The following is a 21,825-nucleotide window of genomic DNA, read 5'->3' as shown; positions in this document are numbered from 1 at the left end:
AAGGTCCAACTCACTTCCAGTTGATCAATAATGGACAGAAATAACTACACCCAGAGAAGGAACACTGGGAAGTGAATGTAAATTGTTAGCACTACTGTCTATCTACCCAGGTTACTTATACCTTCGGAATCTAATACTTAATGTGCAACAAGAAAATGGTATTTACACACATATATTGTATCTAGGTTATATTGTAACACATATAAAATGTATGGGATTGCCTGTCATCGGGGGGAAGGAGTAGAGGGAGGGGGAGATAATTTGGAAAAATGAATACAAGGGATAATATTTTAAAAATTACTCATGCATATATACTGTGGGGAAAAAATTCTAATTAAAAAAAAATAAATAAAATTTTACCTTCTGGTTCTTACGTGTTAATGTTTTCTTTTCTGTATGTGGTTTATATGTGCCTAATTATTTTCATGTTTGTCTCCTCTATTAAAGTATGTTCTCCCTTTGCCTGCATTTTATTTTCTTTTTCATTTTCTTTTCTGGCTTGATTTTTCTTATATAAATATGTATGCATATATTGGATTTAACATATATTGGACTACTTGCCACCTAGGGGAGGGGAGTAAGAGAAGGTGTGTGTGTGGGGGAAACTGGAACACAAGATTTTATAAGAATTATCTATGTTGCAGAATTATCTATGCATGTTTTGAAAAATAAAAAGCTTTAATAAATTTTTTTAAATCTTCAAAAAAAAAAAAAAAGTATTCTCCATGAGAACAGGAACAGTTTTTTGCCTTTCTTTGTATCCCCACTGCTTAGCACAGATCCTAGCTCATAGTAAGTGCTTAATAATAAAGCATAATAAGTACATATAAGCTTTTTAAATTAAATTTTTTATTCTGATTTTAACAAGTACAAAAAAAAATGGGCCTTTGTATATTTTACACATACACATATTTGTTGTTTGGTCATTTCAATGTACAATGCTGTGATTGCATTTGGGGTTTTCTTGGCAGAGATATTAGAGTAGTTTCCCATTACCTTTTTCAACTCATTTTACAGATGAGGAAACTGAGGCAACCAGAGGTAAGTGACTTGGCTCAAGATTACATTTGAATTTAGGAACATGAGTCTTCCCGACTACTGTGCCACTGAGCTGTGCACATATATGTATATATTTGTACATAGAGAACAGAAAAACAGCATTATATATGAAACTGGAGCATATGACTAGATCAATCGATAGCTTTCAAAGGTGTCCTGTTTGTCTGGCCTTCTTTCTGCTCCACTTTTTAAAAAGATACCCCAATGACCCTCTTTTCTTTCTTTGCTATCTTTCCCCTATCTCTCACAGGAAAAAAAAAGAAAAACAAACATCTTGTAACAAATACACATAATTAAGCAAAATAAATTCCAAGCTAACTTTCATTTAAAATCTTAAGAAGCTGACAAACCTAGGAAGTTATTTAATCTAATCACAGATAAGTATATATACAAAACATGTATAAAATAAGTACAAATGCTCATCTGGGAGAGGGCATTAATTCCTGGAAGAAGTGTCACTCACTCAAGGAGAATATGGAAATGGAGTGATAAGTTGCAAGAAGAAGAGAATGTCCCAAATAAATGATTATCCAGCATCTACTTGAATATTTCCAAAGAGGGGCAGTTCAGTTAACTACTGAGGCTATTATATTCTTGAATATGAAAGTTCATCAAAAACAGTAATTGGGTAACATTTAGATTACAGTATATGAATGTATAAGGAACTGTATAAGATAGTTGTATAATTGTATACAATTACAATATAAGGAAATATATTGGATTGTATAGGAATAAGGAATATTATATAATATTCCCATAAGGAATGTTTCGAAAAGATTAGAAAATTGGTATATATTGAACAAAGTAAGAACAATTTATGTAATTATGTAAAATAAAATAGAGGCAAACAATTCTAAGCAAGGCAATGACCAATCGACTTTTAAAAGACAGAGGATGAAGCATGTTTCCCATCTTCTGGCAAAGAGATGGATTAGAACACAAAGACACAGGTTTCAGAAACAGCCTATGTGTGAATTTTTTTTACTTCATTGTACTCTTATATTACAAGAAAGACCTTCTATATGGGAGCAGAGTGAAGTGAGAATCGATGGTAGTAGTAATGATGTGAAAAAAATGTCAGCATAATCTATAACATTTCAGTTTTCTCTAGACTAATGCAGCACCAAATAGCTTTTATGTTTATAAATAAAAATTGAATTTTCTATTTCAAATCCCAGTCTTTATTAACAGGGAGGGGAAAATATTTGTTATACATATATTTCTTTCATTGTAAACTTGTATGTCTTTTTGTGACTAAAGATGAAAATAAAATATTGTACTGTATACACTTTTGAATTACAAAAGTCAACAAAACATTAAAAAATGTACAAATGAGAATAGAAAGACAAGGAATATAATTTTATTATAATCATGTTAAATTTAATATAAACTTTTATAGAACACAAACTGTATGTAAGTTCACAGTTTTATATTATACACTTTTTTTATTTTTCTTTGTATATGGAAATATTCCTGTTTATTGATATTTGTCAAGTTAATGATATTTGAAAATTCAAATAAAATACAGTAAAAACAGAGAGATTCAACTTATTCTGTTTGGCCCTGGAGTAAGTATACTTGGAGGAAAGGGAAGTTATAAAAAGATAAATTTTGGCTTGACATCAGAAAAACCTTCTTTGTGATGAGTACCATCCAAAAGTGTTCTGGATTACCTCCAAAGTAAGTAAATTCCCCTTTACTGGAGGGTAGAAGATGTATGACCATTTGTTGCATATGAAATAGTTGGAATTTAATCCAGGTACAAGTTGGACGGGATTGCCACTGCGTTTTCTTCAATCTCTAAAACATTCTGATTCTATGGAATTATCCCAGACAGACTAAAAACCAACTAATAGGTAATTTTTAAATTCCAAAATAGGAAGTCAAGATGGCAGATCAGGGACAGTCACCAGTTGAAATCTTCCAACATTCTCCTAATGACTTTAAAATAATGTCTCAAATGAAATCCTGAAACAAAAAGTCGGGGTGAAATATTTTTCTAGGTTAAGAAAACTTAAAAGTATGCAGGAGAGGCCTGTAACACGAGGGTGAAGGTCTGTCTGGAGTTCACCAACACAGCTAGCTAAAGTGGCTGAAGCAGCAGCAGCCACTGTTTCAGTTCTCAGCCTAGAGACAGAGAGGGGACTGGACAACTGCTCAGAAAGAAAAGACCAGGCGCCCTTTGCTGATGCTGAGTACAGTTAGGGCTTACTGGCAATACATAGTTCTGGGTCCCAGTTCCAGGGTGGAGAGGAGTGCTTTTTTTTTTTTTCTGGATTGCTAGTGGTCATTCACAAGGAAACCTTGGCCTCAGTTCCAAAGCAAAGAGGAGCTGCTAGCATTTGCAGCTGAAGAGGATCCAGGGCCCTGGGTAAGGACGAGAGCACAGACCATAATCACCCAACCTGGAAGCACCAAAAATTTGCAGATGCCCCCAGAACTTTAAAAAAAAAAAAAAAAAAAGATGAATGTTGGAGAGGATATGGGAAAATTGGGACACTAATGCACTGCTAATGAAGTTGTGATCTTATCCAATTATATTGGAGACCAATCTGGAACTATGCCCAAAAAGCAACCAAATTTTTCATACCCTTTGAACCAGCATTACCAACACTAGGTCTATAGCCCAAAGAGATCATAAAAAAAAGGAAAAGGACCTAAAATTGTGCAAAAATATTTACAGCAGAGAAACAAATAGCAACATAATTAGAAATCAGAGTTAAAATAAAGAGTAAGAGCAGAATCTAATATGCTTTAGCTAAAGAATAAAAGGCAGAAATAGCAAGCATGATGTCAGAAAAGGCAAGAGCAAAACAGACCTAATTAAAAGAAATAATCAGGAAGATTATATTTTGTTGAGAGGATTATCAAAAAAATTTTAAGAGTAAGTTTCTCTAATAAAGGCCTCATTTCATATATAGAAAACTGAGTCAAAGTAATAAAAATAAGAGACATTTTCAAATAGAAAATTGGTCAAAGAATGTGAACAATTTTCAATAGAGCACCAACAACCCTGATGTAAGGAGGACCTGAGTTCAAATGTGGCCTGAGACATTTAACACTTCCTAATTGTGTGATCCTGGGCAAGTCACTTTACCCCAATTGCCTGGGGGGGGGGGGGAAAGAAAGAAAGAATAAATGCTTTAGGGGATGGGAGAAAATAGGCAAGTAATACACTATTGTTATAGTTTCAACTATTCCAATCATTCTGGAAAAAAATTTGGAACTAAACCCAATGGGTGGTAAAACTATGTATGTTTTGACTGAGCAATGCCAGTACGGGATCTGAACCCCAAATAAGTAAACAAGCTGCGGCATATGATTGTGATGAAATACTACTTGGCTATAAGAAATGATAAAGGGATGGTTTCAAAGAAACAACAAGCCTTATATGAACTGACGCAAAGTGAAGTTTGAAATCTCAGAGTTCATTGTGCACAGTAATAGTAATGTTATAATGATGATCGATTGTGAAAGACTTGGCTATTCTGATCAATACAATGATCTAAGACAATTGCAAAGGAATCATAATGGGGAAAATGCTGTCTACCTCCAGAAAAAGAGAACTAATGAATATTGCGTATAAATTGAAGTATAATTTTCTCAGTTTAAGATTTTTCTTGGTTTGTTTTTTTTCCCCCTCATCTGGCTAATATGGAAGTGTTTGCATGATTTCATATGTATAATTACTATTATATTGCTTGTCTTCTTAGTGAATGGGAGAGGGGGTAAGGAAGGAAGAAAAGAATTTGGAACTCAAATTTGAAAAAGAATACTAAAAATAAATAAATAATGAATCTGAAAAAGATAAGACAAAATTCCAAAATGTCACAGCGCCTGAAAACTCTTCATCACTGAAAGAGGAAAGAAAAGGATTTCAGAGTCTCTATCCTGGCAGTTCGATGGCACAGTAAATAAAAGCACTTAGCTTGGATAAGGAAGACCTGAGTTCAAACATTAAGATACTAGTGCCTAACACACTGAGATGTGTGACTCTGGGAGACCTAGTTTCCTCAACTATAAAATGGAGATGGAAATAGCATCTACACCTCCTAGGAGTATTATGAAGATAAAATGAAATTGTATCTATAAAATGCTTTACAACCTTAAAGGCCTCGGTAAAGGCTGGCTATTCTTCCTTTTTTGGCAGCAAGGCATTTAGGGACTCAGGGTCACAGAGGTAGTAATTGTTGAGTGTTTGAGGCCGGATTTGAACTCAGGTCCTCCTCACTTCAAGGTCTGGGTTCTATCACTGCACCATCTAGCTGCCTAGCTATTATTTTCAGTGACAAAATTTCAGTGCCCCAATCCTGGGGGGAGGGGGAGAGGAAGGGGGGAAGGGAAAGTAAACTTTATTTTCAAGCAGTCTTACCTCATCTAGATCTTTGGCTTCTCTACCCAACTCATCATCATCTTCATCAGAGTCTAACTCTGGTCCAATATAATTCCCAAACTCATCATAAAGGTCTGTGTCCATGATGCTAAACAGCCATAAGAAAGAAAACGAAAACGAGTCATCTCTGGGCTCTCTCTTCTGGTTAAGAGTAACTATCTTTTACACTAGTCTCTGTTTCAGAGACTATTCAGAACTGCTCATTTTTGCCCCTTCCTACTTTTAAGAGCAAAGTACAATTACCAGCTGTGTGTTCCTTGAAAGCCAGTAATCAAGCTCCCAGTGTTTCTGCACTATTTCTCCTACAGAGCAGCTCCAAGCTCCTCCCTCTGCAAGAAATACCCACTTAGCAACTATTTCTATTTTCTAAAATAGAAAATCAACTACTTTCTAAGACTAACCTGTTTGATGGAAGCTTTGTGCGGTTTAAAAGTACTATTTGGCTTCCTAGAATTTTTACATTTTCAAAAGACTTTAGGAACTGTTCCCATTTTATCCAAACTTACAAGTTCCGAGACAATTGCCTCATTTGTGTTTTCTCTCTCTCCAGCAAAGAGCAAAGTGTCTTTCCTGCAGAAAGTACTTAATAAATATTTCTTATTTATACACACCGTCAGTGTTGGTTAACTGCTAATTTTTAATCAAGCCACTTTTTTCCCTCCCTCTTTCTTTTTTAGCGGATGACAAAGGGATGCATTAAGTGCAGGCGATATAAAGGCAAAAGGCAGCAACAAAAAATTTAAATTAAACATTTATTCAGTCAACTCGGAGTGAATGATGGCGACGTCACTCGGGAGCTCATTAGTCACGTAGGAATAAAGCGTTTAGGACTTCAGAGTCATGGGGAGAAGAACGATGATTTGTGCATTTGCACATTACTGTCCGTTTAATTCTACAGATGCTTATTTAAAGCGTCTACTAAGTTCCAGATGCTGGAGATAGAAAAGAAGGAAACTACGCGCTGGTGAAGCGTCAGGCACTGCAAAAACTGCCCTCAGGAAGTTTCCGTTCTATTCCCCGTAGGGAGAGGCGCGCAGCAGTTGGGAAACTGCCCCATCAGTGACACGCCGCTCCCTCCCCACCGCTCCAGGCCCGGCCCACTCATGCCCGCTTCTCGTGGGAGCCCGCGGACCGCGGAGAGTCCCGTAGGCCTCAGTCTCCTCCTCTGTAAGATGGAAGAATTATTTTTAAGATGCACCCCCTCCGCCTCTGCCAGCCTCGGACCCCATCCCTGAGTTCGGGCCGGTAACTCCTCACCTGCAGCTTTAACTCCCGAGTCTCGATACCGCGCTTTCTTCGCCAGATGTGCCGGAGCTTGCGACGCTCGTTAGGAAGGACCCTTAGCCTCTCGAGGATGTGCCGGACCGTACGCGACGCTCATCAAGAAGGACCCCACGCGCATCGAGGCCACGCCCCTTTCCACCGTTTACTACTCTTATGCCTGAGTTGCCGGAGTGGGATAGTTCCCCTCCGGTGTGACGGGATGATTTGAGGGGGAACCTGGAACAGGCCGGAAGTGAAAGCTTAACGACCTAGGCGAGATCGGGAGAGCAAACGCGGCGTTCCTCTGATCAGGCGTCTGGGAGGCAACTCGAACGGGGAAGGGCCTTCGGTATGATCACGTGGTTTTCTGGAGTCAAATGGTTGCTATGCAACCTCCTCGGCGTGGCTGGAGACAGAGCTGCCGCTGTAAGGGAGGGAAGAATCAGTATTTTTCCTGGGATTGGGGCTTTAGAAAGTGGTGATGTCTGGTTAGGAATATAGGTGGGTTTCCGTCCCACTCTGCAAGTTCTCGAGGCAGTTGGAACTGGGCCAGGAGAAGGATGTGGGCTCTGTGTGATCTGTTTACCTGTAGGTAGGGTTGGAGTTGGGAAATCTTCTGGCCCCCTCCCCCCCATTCTCCCGCCCTTCCCCCCACCCCGACTTGACGGCCCCATTTGGGGGGGGGGGGGCGGAAGGTTGCCTGATCTGGAGCCGGGTCGGAGGTGACCACCGGGCAAGTGGCCCAATCGCTCGGGCTGGTCCCTCAGGCTGGAACAGACACCTTCTGAAGGACCTTTCCAAAGAGGGGCTGGGACAGATTGCGCGGTGGATCCCAGTCGTAACGGTCTCCATCTGTCCGTCTTGGCTGAGAGGAACACACAGTGCTGAGCTTGGGGGGCTCCGTGGGTGCGGGAGCCAGCTTGGACTGAGACCGGGAGGGGGAGGGAAGAATAGGAGGAAGCTTCCCTTGGCTCACTTTTCTGCCATCGGCCCATGCAGGAAGTGTTTATGAAGTGAACAGTTAGTGCACGCGAGCCTCCCACTACCCGCATCCACTCGCGCTCCTTGTTACTGTTACCGAGTTTTTGCAGCGATTCCTGCTGAGTCTGGGCCGCGCCACATTAGGGGCTCGGGCAGATGGCAACGGGGTCCCGAAGCGCCCTTTCTCACCAGCTCTTCCTCGTAGTGTTGTGTCTCCTCCTGGCCGGGCCGTTCCATCCGAGGACACACAGAGGTGCCGTTCCCCTCTCTCCCCTAGAGCGCCGGGGGAGGGTGCTCCCAGGCAGGCCCCGCGCCGCCGCGCCCCTTCTTCCCCGCCAGGTCCTGGGGATGGGAGAGGCTGACACCATCGACTTCAGGGCTCTGGAGAAGGAGTTACAAGCTGCGGTAGCGGCCGATGAGAAGTATCAGCGGGAGAACGCCGCCAAGTTCCGCGCCGTGGAGCAGAAAGTGGCTTCCTATGAAGAGTTCAGGTGAGCTCAGCCACTTGTTCCGGGCCGGCTTCCCTGCGCCCCGGGCCCAGTTACCTGTACAGAGCGCCCCGCCCCTTTGGGGTCCAGGAGCCTAGGGGCAGTAGCTTCCGGTGCGATTCTTCCCTCGAATACTATCTAATAATTCTTTGCCCACAGGGACATTGTCCTGGCATCGCACCTGAAGCCTTTGGAGCGGAAGGACAAAATGAATGTCAAGAAGACAGTGCCTTGGAACTGCCTTGTGACAAGTACTACCGCCCAAAAAGGCGGAGTCCCTCAGGAGGAGAGCACGGATATCTCCCAGGTGAAACAGCGGTTCCTGAGAAGCCCAGCCCTAACGGCTGTACTTCGCTTTCTTCATTAACTTTTGCAGAGCCGTAACTAGCAGAAAGTTTCCTAGACAAAGCCCAATCCAAACAATCAATGAACACGTATCACTACCTACTGTGTGCGGGGCACCGAGCTAATAAGCAGGGGGACTTCAGGGGCGCAGTGTCCTAGAAGACAGTCTTACTGAGGTTCTACGTGAAGTACAGAACCACTTGTGTGCGCGGTCATACTCAAAGGGGATGGTCCCTCTTTCAAGCGTTGCCAGGGGGCATTTGTGCCCCAGGCATCTGAGAACGTCAAGGAAATGATCTTCTCTGGGGCAGAGGCATTCCCTACCAGGGAAAGCCCTACTCCCTTGTACTTGAGAAGTCCCATTCATTTAGGTTTAGAATACACAGACTCCGGGCTGTGACCAGTACCGGTAAAGAGCCAGCTCATGATTTGGATAAGGAGACAGGCTGTCAGAGCTCGGCCAATCAGAGGCTTCTCTTAGATTCCACCACTTTGGCCAGGCTCTCTGTCCTCTCCCGAGCAGCGCCAAACCTAATAGAGATGGATCCCTGCAGGATCACACATTGACCTAGAAAACCACAAATTAACATAGTTAGGGCTGTAACTAACAGAAACTGCACCAAGTCCAGTTGAGGGAATGAGGACTCCAGGGGCTCAGTGTCCTAGAGGATATTCTGCTAAGGATACATGGTATAAAGTACGGTCCCACGTAGTGCGGTGTACAGTTGGATGAGGAGGCAGGATCTGTCCGCTCTCGGCCATTCAGACCTTACCTCTAGATTTCTGAGGCCTGTGGCCAATTTCCCATCTTAGAACAGACCATACCCGCTTTTCATAAATGCCCATTATGTGATGCTAAACCCTGTTGTTAATTTCAGAACTGTTCCCCAAGATCCCCCTTGTGCCTGAGAAGGGGCAAGCTTGAAACAGCCTGTGTCACGGGAGGAAGGGCTGTATTTTTCCTAAGATAAATTGAGTAGAAAAGCTATGAATAGAGCAGCTATGAATAGAGCCTGCAAGTATTGACTCCTAAGTGTCCTGGGGGGCCCTAACTCTGTTTACTTTTCCTTTTGACCTAGAAGGGAGATTGTCAGCCTGAGACCTCATCAGATTTCTACAGGACCTGGCGCCGCTCCCTGCAGAGTGGACCGGAGCGCTACCAGGCCCTGTTACAGCTTGGGGGCCCCGGCCTGGGCCACCTGTTCCGGGCAGATGTGGGGTTTGGACTTCTGGGCGAGCTGCTGGTGACGCTGGCAGAGAACTTTAAGCCAGCGGACCGTGCTGCCGTGCTGAGGATCCTTCTTAGCCTGTCCAGGACTGGCCGTTTTGGCCTCAACTTGAACCTGCTGAGCAATCCTGAGAAGGAGAGCTGCCAAAAATTATTTCAGAAACTCCAAAGTACGGATGTCACCAGGCCCACAGAGGAAGAATTGAGTCGTAATGAGCAAGAGCTGCAGAAAGCGTGCAGCGGGAATGATGGGCTTGAGGAACTCCTCCAGGAGCTCTCAGAGCTGTACCAAATTGGCTAGAGGTGTTCTCTTTCTCAGGATACATGGCAAACCCCCCTTGCCAGTGCGGGGTTATTTTTTCCAGACAGCCCTTACTAATGCTGGCCATCTTGCTGTCTGATCCTGAAGTTTTCCTTGTAACCTTGTCACTTCCCAACTGTGACAAAAGGTTGGTTTCATCCATCCTACCTTTAAGTAGGTCCGTATAAACCTGTATGACTCCAAACAGCCAAAGGCTCCTATGGGAACATTAGAAAACCACAAAAAATTTGGCTTCTCATCCTTGAAACCTACTAAGAATGGCTCCCTGGCCTGAAGATTAAAATCCTCCATCCTAATCCTAGCCACCAATTCATACAAGCCGAGTTTTAAAATCTGTGATTAATTTATGTTCATTAATATCTACAAGGATTCACTCTCGCCAATAAAGATATTTTATTGATACTTTGACACACCTTATTGGGGGGAATACCATTTTTCCCTAAGAACTGAGTTTTTCTGAGTTGCACTGTGGGGAATCCTGGTTGTCAGCAGTAGTTTGTGAGGTTACCCAGGCTTTGGAGGGAGGTTCAGACTTGCCAGACATATTTATTTTTACTTCTTTTCCAGGATTTATGAAAGAGAAAAACTTTGTTCTCAAGGAGATAGGATGAAGGTTGTGGGAGAAAAACAATCAAGAAGCATTTATTAAATGTCTGCTGTGTTTTGGCACTGGACAATTTAAGAAATGAAACAAAGGATTTTATATTCCATCAGAAAGACTACTTCTATATAAGATGGTTAGGGAAGGGCTAAAGAAAGGCTTTGTGTAGAAGATGGTGCAGGCTTAAAGTGAGGAGTACTATAAAGCAAAAAGACAGGCAATTAAAAAGACACAGAGAAGGGAGATAGTGCCAGGTGTGAGAAACAGGAAAAAAGACTAGTTTGACCAGATTTGCATGCAGGAAGGGAAATAATATATAATGGAGCTGGAAAGATAAGATTGGGGCTAGATTGTGAAGGGCTTGAAAAGTTATCTTAGAGACTATGGGGAGCCACTGAAGTTTATTGAGTAAGGGAGTGACATAGACCTGAGCTTAAGGGAAACAAGTTTGGCATCTATATGATAGCTGGAATGAAACGAGTTAGGAAGACCAATAAAGAGGCTAATGCAAAAGTTCAGGCAAGAGGTGATAAAGACCTGAATTAAAGTGATGTTTCCGTGAGGACGGAAGAGGAGTCGTACAAAATTTGTTAAGGAGGTACACATAGCAAGATCTGTCGATTGGTTAAAGGGGTGGAGGGGGAGGCACAGGAGTCTAGTATACCTCTGAAGTTACATACCTAGGAGAATGGAAAAATTATGGTACTGTTGACAGAAGTAGAGAACATTTTGGAGGAAAGATAATGAACTTTGTTTTGAACATGCTGAGTAGAAATGCCTATGAGACAACCAGTTTGGAAAGTCCCACCTCCTTCCCATCTAACTCTGGCTTTATCAGTGTGAGCCTTGTCTACACCAGAGGAGAGACTAGGGCTGGATAAATGAATCTATGAGCCATCTTCACAGAGGTGATCATCAAAAAGAGGAGGGACATCCAGAGTGAAGGAGAAGGATCGTGGGGGAGAAGGGAAAGGAGCAAGCCAGCAAAGGAAACCAAGGAACGGTCACAGAAGCACTGCCATTGGAGGAGAACCAGAAGGGAGAAATGCTGTGAAATCTCAGCCAGATCAGAGCATCTCTGTGTGAGGAGAGTGTGCTGAGCAGCATCCAGTCTTTACAGAGGTAGAGAAGGCTGAAGTGATCCCAGTCCATCTGGCCACCCTCCTATCACCTCCACACAGGTGTTCTAGAACAGAAAGACTGGTTCTAGAATGATTTTTTTCATGAGAGAGGGTCAGGTCTAGAAAAATTCTAATTTTCAATAGGATTAGTAAAAAAGGAACATTCCCAGTTGGGCTCTGGGTCCTTAAGAACGAAGCTGGGGGAGTGATTCCCTGCTAACCCACCCTTGTTGGGAGGCCTCTGGAGCCCCTTGTATAGCCCACCCCCTTCCCGTCTCTCTCTGGCTTCACCAGCATGAGCTTGGCCCCCCTCCCGCTGCTGCTGCTGCTGCTGCTGCTTTGGAGCTGGGGAAGCCTCCGGGCTTTCGATCTGGTAGAAAAGGAGAACATTTTTCAGAATGTCCCATGTCCCGCCTTCTTGATGTTCGATAATGCAGCTTATCTGGCTGACATGACCTTTGAGCTGCCCTGTCACTGCAAGCCCGAGGAGGTAACTGCCGTGGTCTGGTACTACCAGGAGCACATAGGAAGCCTGCACACCAGAGTCCTGACGGACTTCGATGGGCGTGTGATGGTTGACTCGGGACAGGTGCGGGTGGGCAGCAACATGCTGGCCCGCTTCAGCATTCGGATGTTCAGTCTGCTGGTGTTCCGCGCCCAGCCTGAGGACTCTGGGCTCTACCTCTGTGGGACACGCCACGGGGACTATTTCTATGGCTACGACGTAGACATACAGAGCGGTCAGAAGATTGTGGCAGCGTTCATTGATGAAGGCCAGAGGCCTTCTGAGGATGAGGAGCGCGGGAACTTGCACATCTTCACCACCTTCTGGGAGTGGACCCGCTGCGATCGCTGTGGTGTTCGGGGGGAACAATGGCGGATTGGTCTCTGTTACCTGGAGAAAACAGGCCTTTCCCCCAGGTTCCGAAAGAACGTGCCCAACGTGGTATCTTGTGGCTCCCAGGCAGTGCCAGGAAATCTGCGCAACATGGCGGGACGCCACCGTCCACCAGAGCTGATGGTCCGGAGCTGCATGGTGCCCTGTAAGAAGAAGTCGCAGAGCGGGCTGATGGCCATCTTTACTTTCATCTCTAAGCTGGGCAGCAAGCCCTGGATTCCCAAAGTACCCATTCAGTTCCACAAACAGAGGCTTGGTCACGGGCTCATCATTTCCTGCCCGGGGGCCCGTCCAGAACATGCCGTAGCCTGGGACAAGGACCGCCTCCGTCTGTACCGCACCAGCTTCCTGAAGGGAGTCAACCGATCCATGAGGGTCTTCATTGACCACGGCAACCAGTTCCATATCCGATTCGCCCAGTTGAACGACAGGGGAATCTATTACTGTTGGCGAGACGGGGAGATGGTAGCTGGCTTCCGCCTGACTGTAACATCTCGAGGTCGCTACTATGCTTCCCTCTCTGATCCTGAGACCCAATATGCCCTACAGGCTGCCTTGGTAGGCTACGTGTTCATCACAGCCATCTTCATCCTTATCCATTTATGCCGCTGCTGCTGTTATTTCTTTATCTGCTGCCCTGATCTATAGACTTCCCCCTTAGACCTTGAAGACCAATTATTTATTGAATACATTAGTTAAATGCTTAGAATTCTAATGATCCTGCACCATGGATGGGAAGGGAGCACAGAGAAGTAGGAGCACACACTGTTAGTTATAATTCCCCAACCTATTATGGAATGAACAGTATCATTAGCACAGACTAGGGAAATGGGGCTGGGGTCAGAAACTGACTTGCTCTCTCTTCCCCTAAGCTAGGTGTGGCTGAGAGATGGGGGCTTAGATCTTTCCTTAAAAGGTGGTGGGGGAAATAGAGAAGGCTTTATGGATAGGGGAGGATCTGTGGCGCTGGCTGCTGCTTTTGGAAAAACCTCAATGGCCACTGGGTTGTTTTTAAGTTTTAAAAACATCTTGTTTGTAAACTACATTAGTTCAGTGTAAGAAGTCCTGAATGATACTGCATGGGAAGGGAAGGGCAGGAAGTATACAGATACTCCCTGACCTAATGCTGAATGAACAGTCCTATTAGCATAGATGGGAAATGGAGAGGAGTTAAGGGTAAGGGGTAGGTTGATGTGATGAGGCTGACACAGCCTTACTCCATACTTAAACCCACTCTCCCCTCCCAGTGGGAGAAGTGTATGGGGTCAGAGCCAAGAGGTGGGCTCCCTTTCCTCCTGTTCCATGACCTTACCTTAGAGCACATCATTAAAAGGCAGCTCATTAAAGCCAACTAAATACATGGAGTGTGTCTGACAGCATACGTGATAGGGCACACACCCGCTGTCTTCCACCTCTGCGCAGAAAAGGGGATGCGGGGGGCGAGTTCTTTCCCAGCTCTGTCTTACTGTGGGCAGCCAGACCTGGCTAGCTTAAATTCGGGACTCCAGATGAAAAAGTGGGGCTCTGAGTGACAGTGACACCAAATTCAGGCTTTCTTCTGGGCCGCCATCTAGGGAAGACATGATTCACGGACTGAGGTGAGAACACAAGGTGAGATTCGGTTAAGAAGGAGGTTGGTGATTGGGCACATGTGGGGACCCAGATATGTGAACTAGCACTGGCCATCCTACTTAAATCCTAACCGGGGATGGAATGGGGAAATTGGTGTGGGCTAAGTGCCCAAGGAAACGAGGAAAGATGGGCCAGTGGGTCTCAGCTGTGATGGAAACCAAACTGGGGGAGCAGCAAAGTTGGCTCCTGCCCGAGTTCTGTCTATGGTGCTTCCCTCTCAAATATAAATCAGGTGCTCATGCTAGTGAATGCAGACCACATTTTATTATGTATCCTCTGTGACTGACTAGGTTAAAGTCAGCAATGGTGAAGCAGTGAGGTGACAGAACTAAAATTAAAAAGCCATGGTTGAAGAAAACTCGAGCAAGAGGAAAAGCTCTCCATCATCTTCCAAGGTCCAGCCTGTTGATATGAAGTGGGGGTCCTGGAACATATGCTCCAAGTCACTTCTTAGGCTACCCATATTCCTCCATTACCAACCGTTTGCTCAGCAAAGCCTTATACAGAATGCTAAGGAGACGCATGGGCTAAATGCTACAATTAAATCTAAGCCTTTTCAGCCAGATCTTTTCCTCTGATTCTTTTCCTCAGTTTTCCCATTTTTAAAAATGGGATCAAAGCTGGTATATGTGGGAGGGAGGGAGTTGCTGCAGTCATTAATACATTAGAAATACAGCTAATCAGCAATGTGTGTGTGAGGGATAGAGCATCCAAGCAGCCTCTGAAATATGTAGGGAGCACCAGTGATATGGGTGTTTATCAGAGAAATTACTGGGGGAAAGAAGCACTCTACTAAATCTGAATTGAAAGACTAAAGTTTAAACTTATACTAAGAAATGGGAAACTATAGACCATCCTACTTATGAGAGAGAAAGAAAGGAAGGAAAATCAAGATTGGGTTTAGAATCTAATTTATATAGAGAAGAAATGGGGGAAAAAGGGGAAAGGTGAAGGGCTGTGGAGGTGGGATGGTGTAAAAAGGATTATAAGATTGTGATTGGACAAGAAAGGGGCCTTGGAAACAGACTATGTGCTCCCCTACTCTTGGTAGTCTCTCTCAGTGTGCTTTCTCCAACAGAATCTAGCATTAGCAAAAGGATGGGAACCTCTTAAGCAGAAGCAAGAGGAAGGTAATGAAGCATGAGAGGAGTTCTGGTCTCTGCTCTGTCCACCGAGCTTTAACTGAAAAAAGGAGGAAAGAAAGAGGTTTGAACTAGGTTTTCACCCCAGGGCTTCTTAACAGATCAGAATCTCAAGTTTTCATTTGAACTTTTTCAGGCCTCTCTTGACCCAAACCTGGGAATTAGCTCTCTCCTCCATTTCCTCCCTACCTCTGATCTTCTTTCTCCCTCTATATACATACACTAGAAACTTCCCTATACTCCAAAATACTCTGCTCCCTTTCCCTCCCAATTTGAAGAGCTAAGAGTGGAACTCCAAGTAGCTTTCTCCAAGTATAAGCACTTTCCAAGCCTTACTCCCCTTAAATTGTTCTATTGCAACCATATTTTGGGGAGAGAAGTACTGCAATGTTGATTCTCTGACTTGTCTAAGGTTACTTAGTAAATGGCTTGTGAGCCCATCATTATTTTCCCTAAAGTGAAATGATTGGGCTAAATAGTTTCTAAAGTCCCTTCCAGCTCTAAATCCATGATCCTAAGACCTATGAGTAACAAGGGACAATATATCATATTACCAATGACTTCTAAAGTCAAATATGAAGATATTTTATTCTTCCAGAATTCAGAAGGCAAGGGAAAAGAGTTTTAGATTTGGAGTCAGAAAACCTGGGTTCAAATAGTAAAGGTAGCTATGTAACCTGAAGACTCTCTGAGGCTTAGTTTACCCTTCTTTAAAATTGGAATTATAATTCTGTCTACCTCACAGACTTATTGCAAGCAAAGATAAATTGTAAACCTTACATATAAATATATGTGTGTTACATAAATGTGAGTTATAAAGATTAATAACTGAGTAATAACTATCTCTATAAATATCTCCAGCCTCTCCCAGGCCAGGACCAGAGAATAGGAGATTAGCCCCTTGCCTTGTCCTGAAGGCCCCTGCTTTCTTCTTGTCAGTCTTATTTTTTTTTCTGCAGCTTGATAATAAGGAACCCAGACAAACTCCCCCACCCCCACAACCTTCAATACCACCTTTCTCTCTCCTAAGTCTAGGAATGACAGCTCTGAACTTCTTGGTGCTCTGGCAATAGTTGCCATAGAAACAAAGATGTGGGAGGGTCAAGGGGGAGCAACCTCCAGCAATGTACTCCCCTCGGATTCAATCTCCTCCCTACTAGCCTAAACCAAATTAATTTCTAAACACCTTTAATATCATCCCCTTATGATTAGTACCAGAAATATGGACACCAGAGGCTCATCCTCTCTAGTTAGTAGGAAAGGAGGAACTGAAGAAGTGGAGAAATTGTGACTGCTGACGTAAGCCTAAGACAGACAAAGCTGCCAGGACATTGGGAGTGGGGAAAAGGGACTTGTTCTATGGGACTTGTGTATGGTTAAATCTCCTACAACTTCTCAAGGAAACCGCTCTGCCCCCTGTTGTAGGGGCTCTCTGGAGGAGCTCCAATTCACACATCTTTGTGCTCCTGTGTAGACTCCTTAATGACCTAGATGGAGAGAGATAGGACATGGTTGATGGAAGAGAAAGACAAGGCACAGTTTACTCAAATTATCTTCTACTGGCAGAACCTTTCCTCTGACTTAGGAAACTGGAACCCATCTCTCCTTTCTGCTTGTATCTGAGCCAAATGAGGGAAGAGGACACTTCAAATACCTTTACTGTTCCCTGAGATAATTCATCTAATGGCTTGTATTTCCCTGGGTTCATTCAGGTTCTGGTTCTAACACTAGCCTTGTGACCTTGGGAATTCCATCTAGACATTTGGAGCTTCAGTTTATTTTTTTAAATAGGGATAATATTTTTGCTAAAGGTTATAGATGCAGTCTTGGTCAGATGCAAATTGGGAAGAAGGGGAAAAGTGGGCAACAATGTGGGCTTCTATCTTTTAATTACTTTCCCTTCCACATTATTTCTCCCCATGAGACACGACTACTGCTCTCCCCTTCACCTTGGATCCCAGGAAACCCCTAGAGACTGATTCTCATTGTACTGGGCTGGTGGGAAGGATTTCTCCTTATTTCCAGTCAGTTACCTCTCCATCACGCATCTCCACAGTCTTTACCACAATGCTTCTTTTCAGATGCCCCTCGGATACAGACTTGGTGTCCAAGCTGGTCTCTGCAGGCAAGAAAAAGCCACTTTTTATAAGCAAGTCATTCCCCATCTGTCTTAGTCTACTACCTATTGCTCAGTCATACAAGCTGAGCCCCAAGACAATATTCCATTCTCCCACACCCCCACAGAAAACTACCTTCTAATTTAGAAGTGGAGGACAAAGGTCACTGACTCAGAAAGAATGAATCAGGGATCATAATGAAGAAGTTAAAAGCAACTTCATTAGTTGTTTCTCCACCTCTTGGGAGAAAGATAAACATTCTGCTTGCTTGTTTTTTAAATTAAGAACAGGGAATATAAAATTTTATTCAATATAAGAAAAGTTCTTGGGAATATAATTCTCCTTGGGGGCCACAGTACAATATAATAAGAGAGAGAGATGAAAATCAGTCCAAAGTCAAGGGGGGAAATCTAGAGAAAAACTGCATTATATTAGGGGGAAAAAACCCAACCCTGGATTGAGCAACAAAAGACCTTGATTTGATCAGGTCTTGGCCCTACCTACCTTTCCTTGTAACCTTGATCAGAATTGAGCCTTTTGACTTCAGTTTGCATTCTAGTTATAAAATGAGGAATTTGTTCTTGATGATTTCTAAAGTCCTTTCACTTTTGACATTCTATAGAAATGATCTTGGTTGAGTCCTTGGCCATTCAAGGACTATAGATTTTCTTCATATATGTACTGAAAAAAGTCTTGGACTTAGAATCACATGGTATTGGTCAAGTCAATTCAATTTATATCAATTTACTGTGCTTCAGTTTCTTTATCTGTAAAAATGAGAAGACTAGACTAAATGTACTTTTTTTTTCAATTCTATTTTTTTTTTTTGAAAAGGCAGCTGGAGACTTTTCCAGGGTCACATAGCTAGTAAGTGTTAAGTATCTGAGGCACTTGGGATTGACACCTGTGTTCTATACAATCTATACAATTTCCTTAAGCATAGATCTGACCAAGTCATTCTCTTAATAAATTTCAATAGCTCACTATTGCCTCTAGAATAACATTTAAATATCTGTGGTTAGTTTTTGCAGTCTTTCTACGCCTGACCAGGCTCTATTCTGTCTTTTTAACTCTATTATATATTTTTTCTCTTCTTGTACATAGTCAATTTCTTTTCTGTTCTTCACTCCATTCCCCAATTCTCTGCATTTGTATTGACCATCTCCCATGCTGGGAATCCTCATAAAATCCTCTTTTACTTCAAGTAAAAGTACCTTACCTGAAGTCTTAGCTGATCTATTACTAAACCCCTTCAATGACCTTGCATTTATTTCTATTTAATTTTTTAAATATATGCTCTGTGTATTCAGAATATATGTATTTGCATTTGTATATGTGTAAGTTTTATATATATATGTATACTAAATATGTATTTATTATTTAAATATGAATTTATTAACTGGTTTAAATGTAAACTCTTTAAGAGTAAAGTTTGTTTTATTCTTTGTTTTTGACTCTCCAGAGCCTGGCACATAGTAGGTACTTTACCAGTGCTAGTTGATTATTGATTAATTGATTGAGTCATGATATCCAACCCTTTCATTTTTTTACAGATTCAGTCAGGGAGCCAAGAGAAATGAAGCCTGATCTCTATATTATATTGAATATTAAGGATAACTATTATTTTGAGACTTTGTAGAAATTAGTAACTTCTCTTGCGCCATTACCTCATTTATAATTTTTATCCCTTGCTGTTTGAATGGAAAACTCTCTCTGCCAAGGCAAATTCCAACTCATCTTTGATTTAATAGATAAATCCTAGGAAAGTTTCAGGAGGTAGCTAGTGGTTGGGTGACTAGTCCATGAATCACATTGTAAGTGAGGAGGTGGGATCTGAATCCAAAAATTTCTCTTCATCACTGCCATTATGAATCTCTAGTTACCTTCAAGTTCCAGTTCTAGTTCTGATGCTTTTCTTGATTCCCTCACTGGCTAGTACTGTCCCCCTTCCAGCCCCATATTGAAATGATTGTGTATGTATATTATATTTCTTCTCTGTGAACATGTCTACTCCTCTACTCCTTGAGGACAAGGCCTGTCTAGCTCTTTTATTTGTAACCCAAGCATCTTGCATGGTACCTGTACACAGTAGGTAATTTTAAAATGTTTGTTGATTGTGCCTAGCCTCCAAATCCAGAACTTTATCTGCTATATTACATGCCTCTTCTTCCCTGGAGTTATTGGAGAAACCCCACATAATCAGGAGATTATGTGAATGTGGGATGTGGGGCTGAGAGACTGCTTTCTGTCTCCTAAAAATGAGCCTCAGGTGGAAGAATAGGGGCTAAGAGCCAAGAGGGAGACTAAAAGTTATTCCATAGGTTTCTACTGAAGAAAGAACTGCCTTGGGCACTCAGATGATCCCCAGTACATATATGTAGTACTAGCAGGAAACCCTGGTGCTCCCAATAGCTTTTGAGGTTGAGACTTTGCCTCATAGACATAAGAACAGAAAGAAGCACTTTGCTGTCCCAATAGGTGTATGGGACAAACGAGGAACCTTCTCGTCAGGGAGCTCAAACCTCCCTCTCCAAGGCTTCATACCCACCCCATTCCCTTATTCCAGCCATCCCCACTGACCTCTGATTTGCAGATTGGAGAATGTCTGTACTGGGATGGTGATGCTAAAAGGGAGCAGAGAATGAGCAATATGAGCAAGAGCGGAAAGGAGAGAAATGCCGCAAACTTTCTTTGCTCTCTGGGAAAGTCAGGGAAGGAAGTGAGGGTCAAAACAACCTTAGATGCCTCTATTTGTTTTGGTCACGAATAGCCAGGTGTATTCCATCAGTGACTGGGACATCTGGGATCTGTGTGATCTCTCTCCAGGATCATGGAAATGTGTATGCCCTCGTTTCCATGGCTTCTGTCTAGCCGCCTGGCTTCCCAGACAGATAATATCAGACAGATCTTGAGGGGGGTTTTAGGATCAAAGCACATTTTATTCTTCTGAGTCTGAGATGACTCCCCAGTAGAGGTAGATGACTTTGATGATATAGAGTAGGGTTAGAAGTTTGGGGGAAGAATATGAAAAAATCCTAAGGGAGGAGGAGAAAGAGGATGAAGAATTTTCAGCAGAAATTGAATTATGAGTGGAAAAAAGTGGGGAGTAATGGGAGGGAAGGGAAGGAGTTCTGGGAAGGGTGATGGAGAGTGATGATAGAGAAGGAGAGCAATGATAGGTATGGAGGTAGGCCTTGAAAGAGTGGGAAAGATAAGACTAGGGAGGACTTTGGATTAAAAAAACCCAAAGGTTACAGAAAGAGGGAGAGTATTGTTCATACTAAAGAATTAGATTCCAGCTACATCCCACATCATTGAAGGGCAAGGAGCCAAATGGGACAAAGAATCATGGAAACAAAGTCAAAGGGTCCATAAGTTTGGATAAGAATAGAGTGAGTAGGTTAGAAGTGGCAGAAACATAACTAGGGCAGGGTGATGGAGCTTTGCCGTAGGGTACCAAAATTTAAATGATGATAGTGTTGGCATTCCTCTGCAGGATAGAAACACCTGAGCTTAGCGAGACATCTTAGTTAAAATTGGAAGCCATAAAGGCCCAACGATAAGGAGGGCTATTAGAGAGTATACTTGTAGTTATGCCATAAATACCCTTTTCCTTGACCCTTCCCCGCGGGCCTCCTAGCCTTCTTTCAGGGCGCATTTAGTCACTGGGGCTGCTCGCCCTGCATATTGAGGTGGCTGTTTGGGTTCTGAGGACGGGACCTGCAGTCGGGTCCAGAGCGCGGAAGGTTCTGCACTACGGCGGGGGCCGAAGCTTACCGACTCTCCTCCCCTTCCAGCAGTTTCCTGTAGGTGGCAATTTCGATGTCCAGGGCCAGCTTGACGTTGAGCAGCTCCTGGTACTCCTGCAGGTGCCGGGCCATCTCGTCCTTGAGGCTCTGGCCCTCTTCCTCCAGCCTCAGCAGCGCCTCCTGGTAGCCAGCGGCTTCCCTGGCGTGCCGCTCCTCCAGCTCCCGCATCTGCCTCTCCAGGGACTCGTTCTTCCGGACAAGCCCCAGAGCTCATGTCTACGTGGGACCCGACCCGCGCCCCCCAAGCCCGCTCCCCTGGGCCGCCGGCCCGCGCCTGCGGGACCCCGTTCGCCCCCCTTCCTTGCTCACCGTGCCACGGAGGGACTCCAGGTCGCAGGTAAGGGACTGCAGCTGTCGCGGTACTCGTTGGCTTCGTGCTTGGCCTGGCGCAGCAGCTCCACGTTCCGGGCTGCAGCGTCTGTCAGG

At 43.6% G+C, this 21,825-nt stretch overlaps 4 protein-coding genes across 14 annotated transcripts in view; 2 read left to right on the top strand and 2 right to left on the bottom strand.

Annotated features, from left to right (window-relative positions):
• EFTUD2 (elongation factor Tu GTP binding domain containing 2) overlaps positions 1 to 6,864 on the bottom strand; it is a 43,495-nt gene extending 36,631 nt beyond the window's left edge. The window contains exons 1-2 of the mRNA XM_074261055.1: positions 6,710 to 6,864; positions 5,432 to 5,540 (exon numbers count right to left, since the gene is read on the bottom strand). Of these exons, the coding sequence (XP_074117156.1) occupies positions 5,432 to 5,536 (105 nt within the window). The 5' untranslated portion in view covers positions 5,537 to 5,540; positions 6,710 to 6,864. The remainder of the gene's footprint in view (positions 1 to 5,431; positions 5,541 to 6,709) is intronic.
• On the top strand, positions 6,847 to 10,481 carry DNAAF19 (dynein axonemal assembly factor 19). 11 transcript variants are annotated; one of them, XM_074261066.1, is made up of 5 exons: positions 6,965 to 7,064; positions 7,209 to 7,303; positions 7,974 to 8,187; positions 8,344 to 8,491; positions 9,609 to 10,481. In XM_074261066.1, the coding sequence occupies exons 3-5, from the start codon at positions 8,045 to 8,047 to the stop codon at positions 10,056 to 10,058; spliced, it is 741 nt and encodes a 246-aa protein (XP_074117167.1). In that variant the 5' UTR covers positions 6,965 to 7,064; positions 7,209 to 7,303; positions 7,974 to 8,044; the 3' UTR covers positions 10,059 to 10,481. The 11 variants fall into 11 exon arrangements, with proteins under 11 accessions (XP_074117158.1, XP_074117167.1, XP_074117166.1 ...); XM_074261057.1 differs by having other exon boundaries at positions 6,847 to 7,307; positions 7,715 to 8,187; XM_074261065.1 differs by lacking the exon at positions 7,209 to 7,303 and having other exon boundaries at positions 7,018 to 7,141.
• Positions 10,482 to 12,007: 1,526 nt separating this feature from the next.
• Positions 12,008 to 13,430, top strand: FAM187A (family with sequence similarity 187 member A). Its single transcript, XM_074261056.1, has one exon. It carries the CDS (start codon positions 12,097 to 12,099, stop codon positions 13,345 to 13,347), a length of 1,251 nt encoding a protein of 416 aa, XP_074117157.1. The 5' UTR covers positions 12,008 to 12,096; the 3' UTR covers positions 13,348 to 13,430.
• A 1,146-nt stretch (positions 13,431 to 14,576) lies between these two features.
• The window catches only part of GFAP (glial fibrillary acidic protein), a 12,660-nt gene continuing 5,411 nt past the window's right edge, over positions 14,577 to 21,825 (bottom strand). Inside the window, 6 exon segments of the mRNA XM_074261053.1 lie at positions 14,577 to 16,960; positions 17,507 to 17,592; positions 20,171 to 20,214; positions 21,368 to 21,588; positions 21,709 to 21,758; positions 21,761 to 21,825. The exon segment at positions 21,761 to 21,825 is cut by the window's right edge and continues 8 nt beyond it. Of these exon segments, the coding sequence (XP_074117154.1) occupies positions 16,922 to 16,960; positions 17,507 to 17,592; positions 20,171 to 20,214; positions 21,368 to 21,588; positions 21,709 to 21,758; positions 21,761 to 21,825 (505 nt within the window). The 3' untranslated portion in view covers positions 14,577 to 16,921.

The sequence above is a fragment of the Sminthopsis crassicaudata genome, chromosome 4, assembly GCF_048593235.1.
Source record: "Sminthopsis crassicaudata isolate SCR6 chromosome 4, ASM4859323v1, whole genome shotgun sequence".
Taxonomy (NCBI): domain Eukaryota; kingdom Metazoa; phylum Chordata; class Mammalia; order Dasyuromorphia; family Dasyuridae; genus Sminthopsis; species Sminthopsis crassicaudata.
This window is presented reverse-complemented; position numbering and strand designations above follow the sequence as displayed.

Bases quoted from the DNA above. Each gene is read 5' to 3' on its own strand.
- FAM187A (XM_074261056.1), top strand. From the start codon at position 12,097: ATGAGCTTGGCCCCCCTCCCGCTGCTGCTGCTGCTGCTGCTGCTTTGG.
- DNAAF19 (XM_074261057.1), top strand. From the start codon at position 7,853: ATGGCAACGGGGTCCCGAAGCGCCCTTTCTCACCAGCTCTTCCTCGTA. The intron at 8,188-8,343 runs GTGAGCTCAGCC...CTTTGCCCACAG, and splicing joins GCTTCCTATGAAGAGTTCAG to GGACATTGTCCTGGCATCGC. The intron at 8,492-9,608 runs GTGAAACAGCGG...CTTTTGACCTAG, and splicing joins AGAGCACGGATATCTCCCAG to AAGGGAGATTGTCAGCCTGA.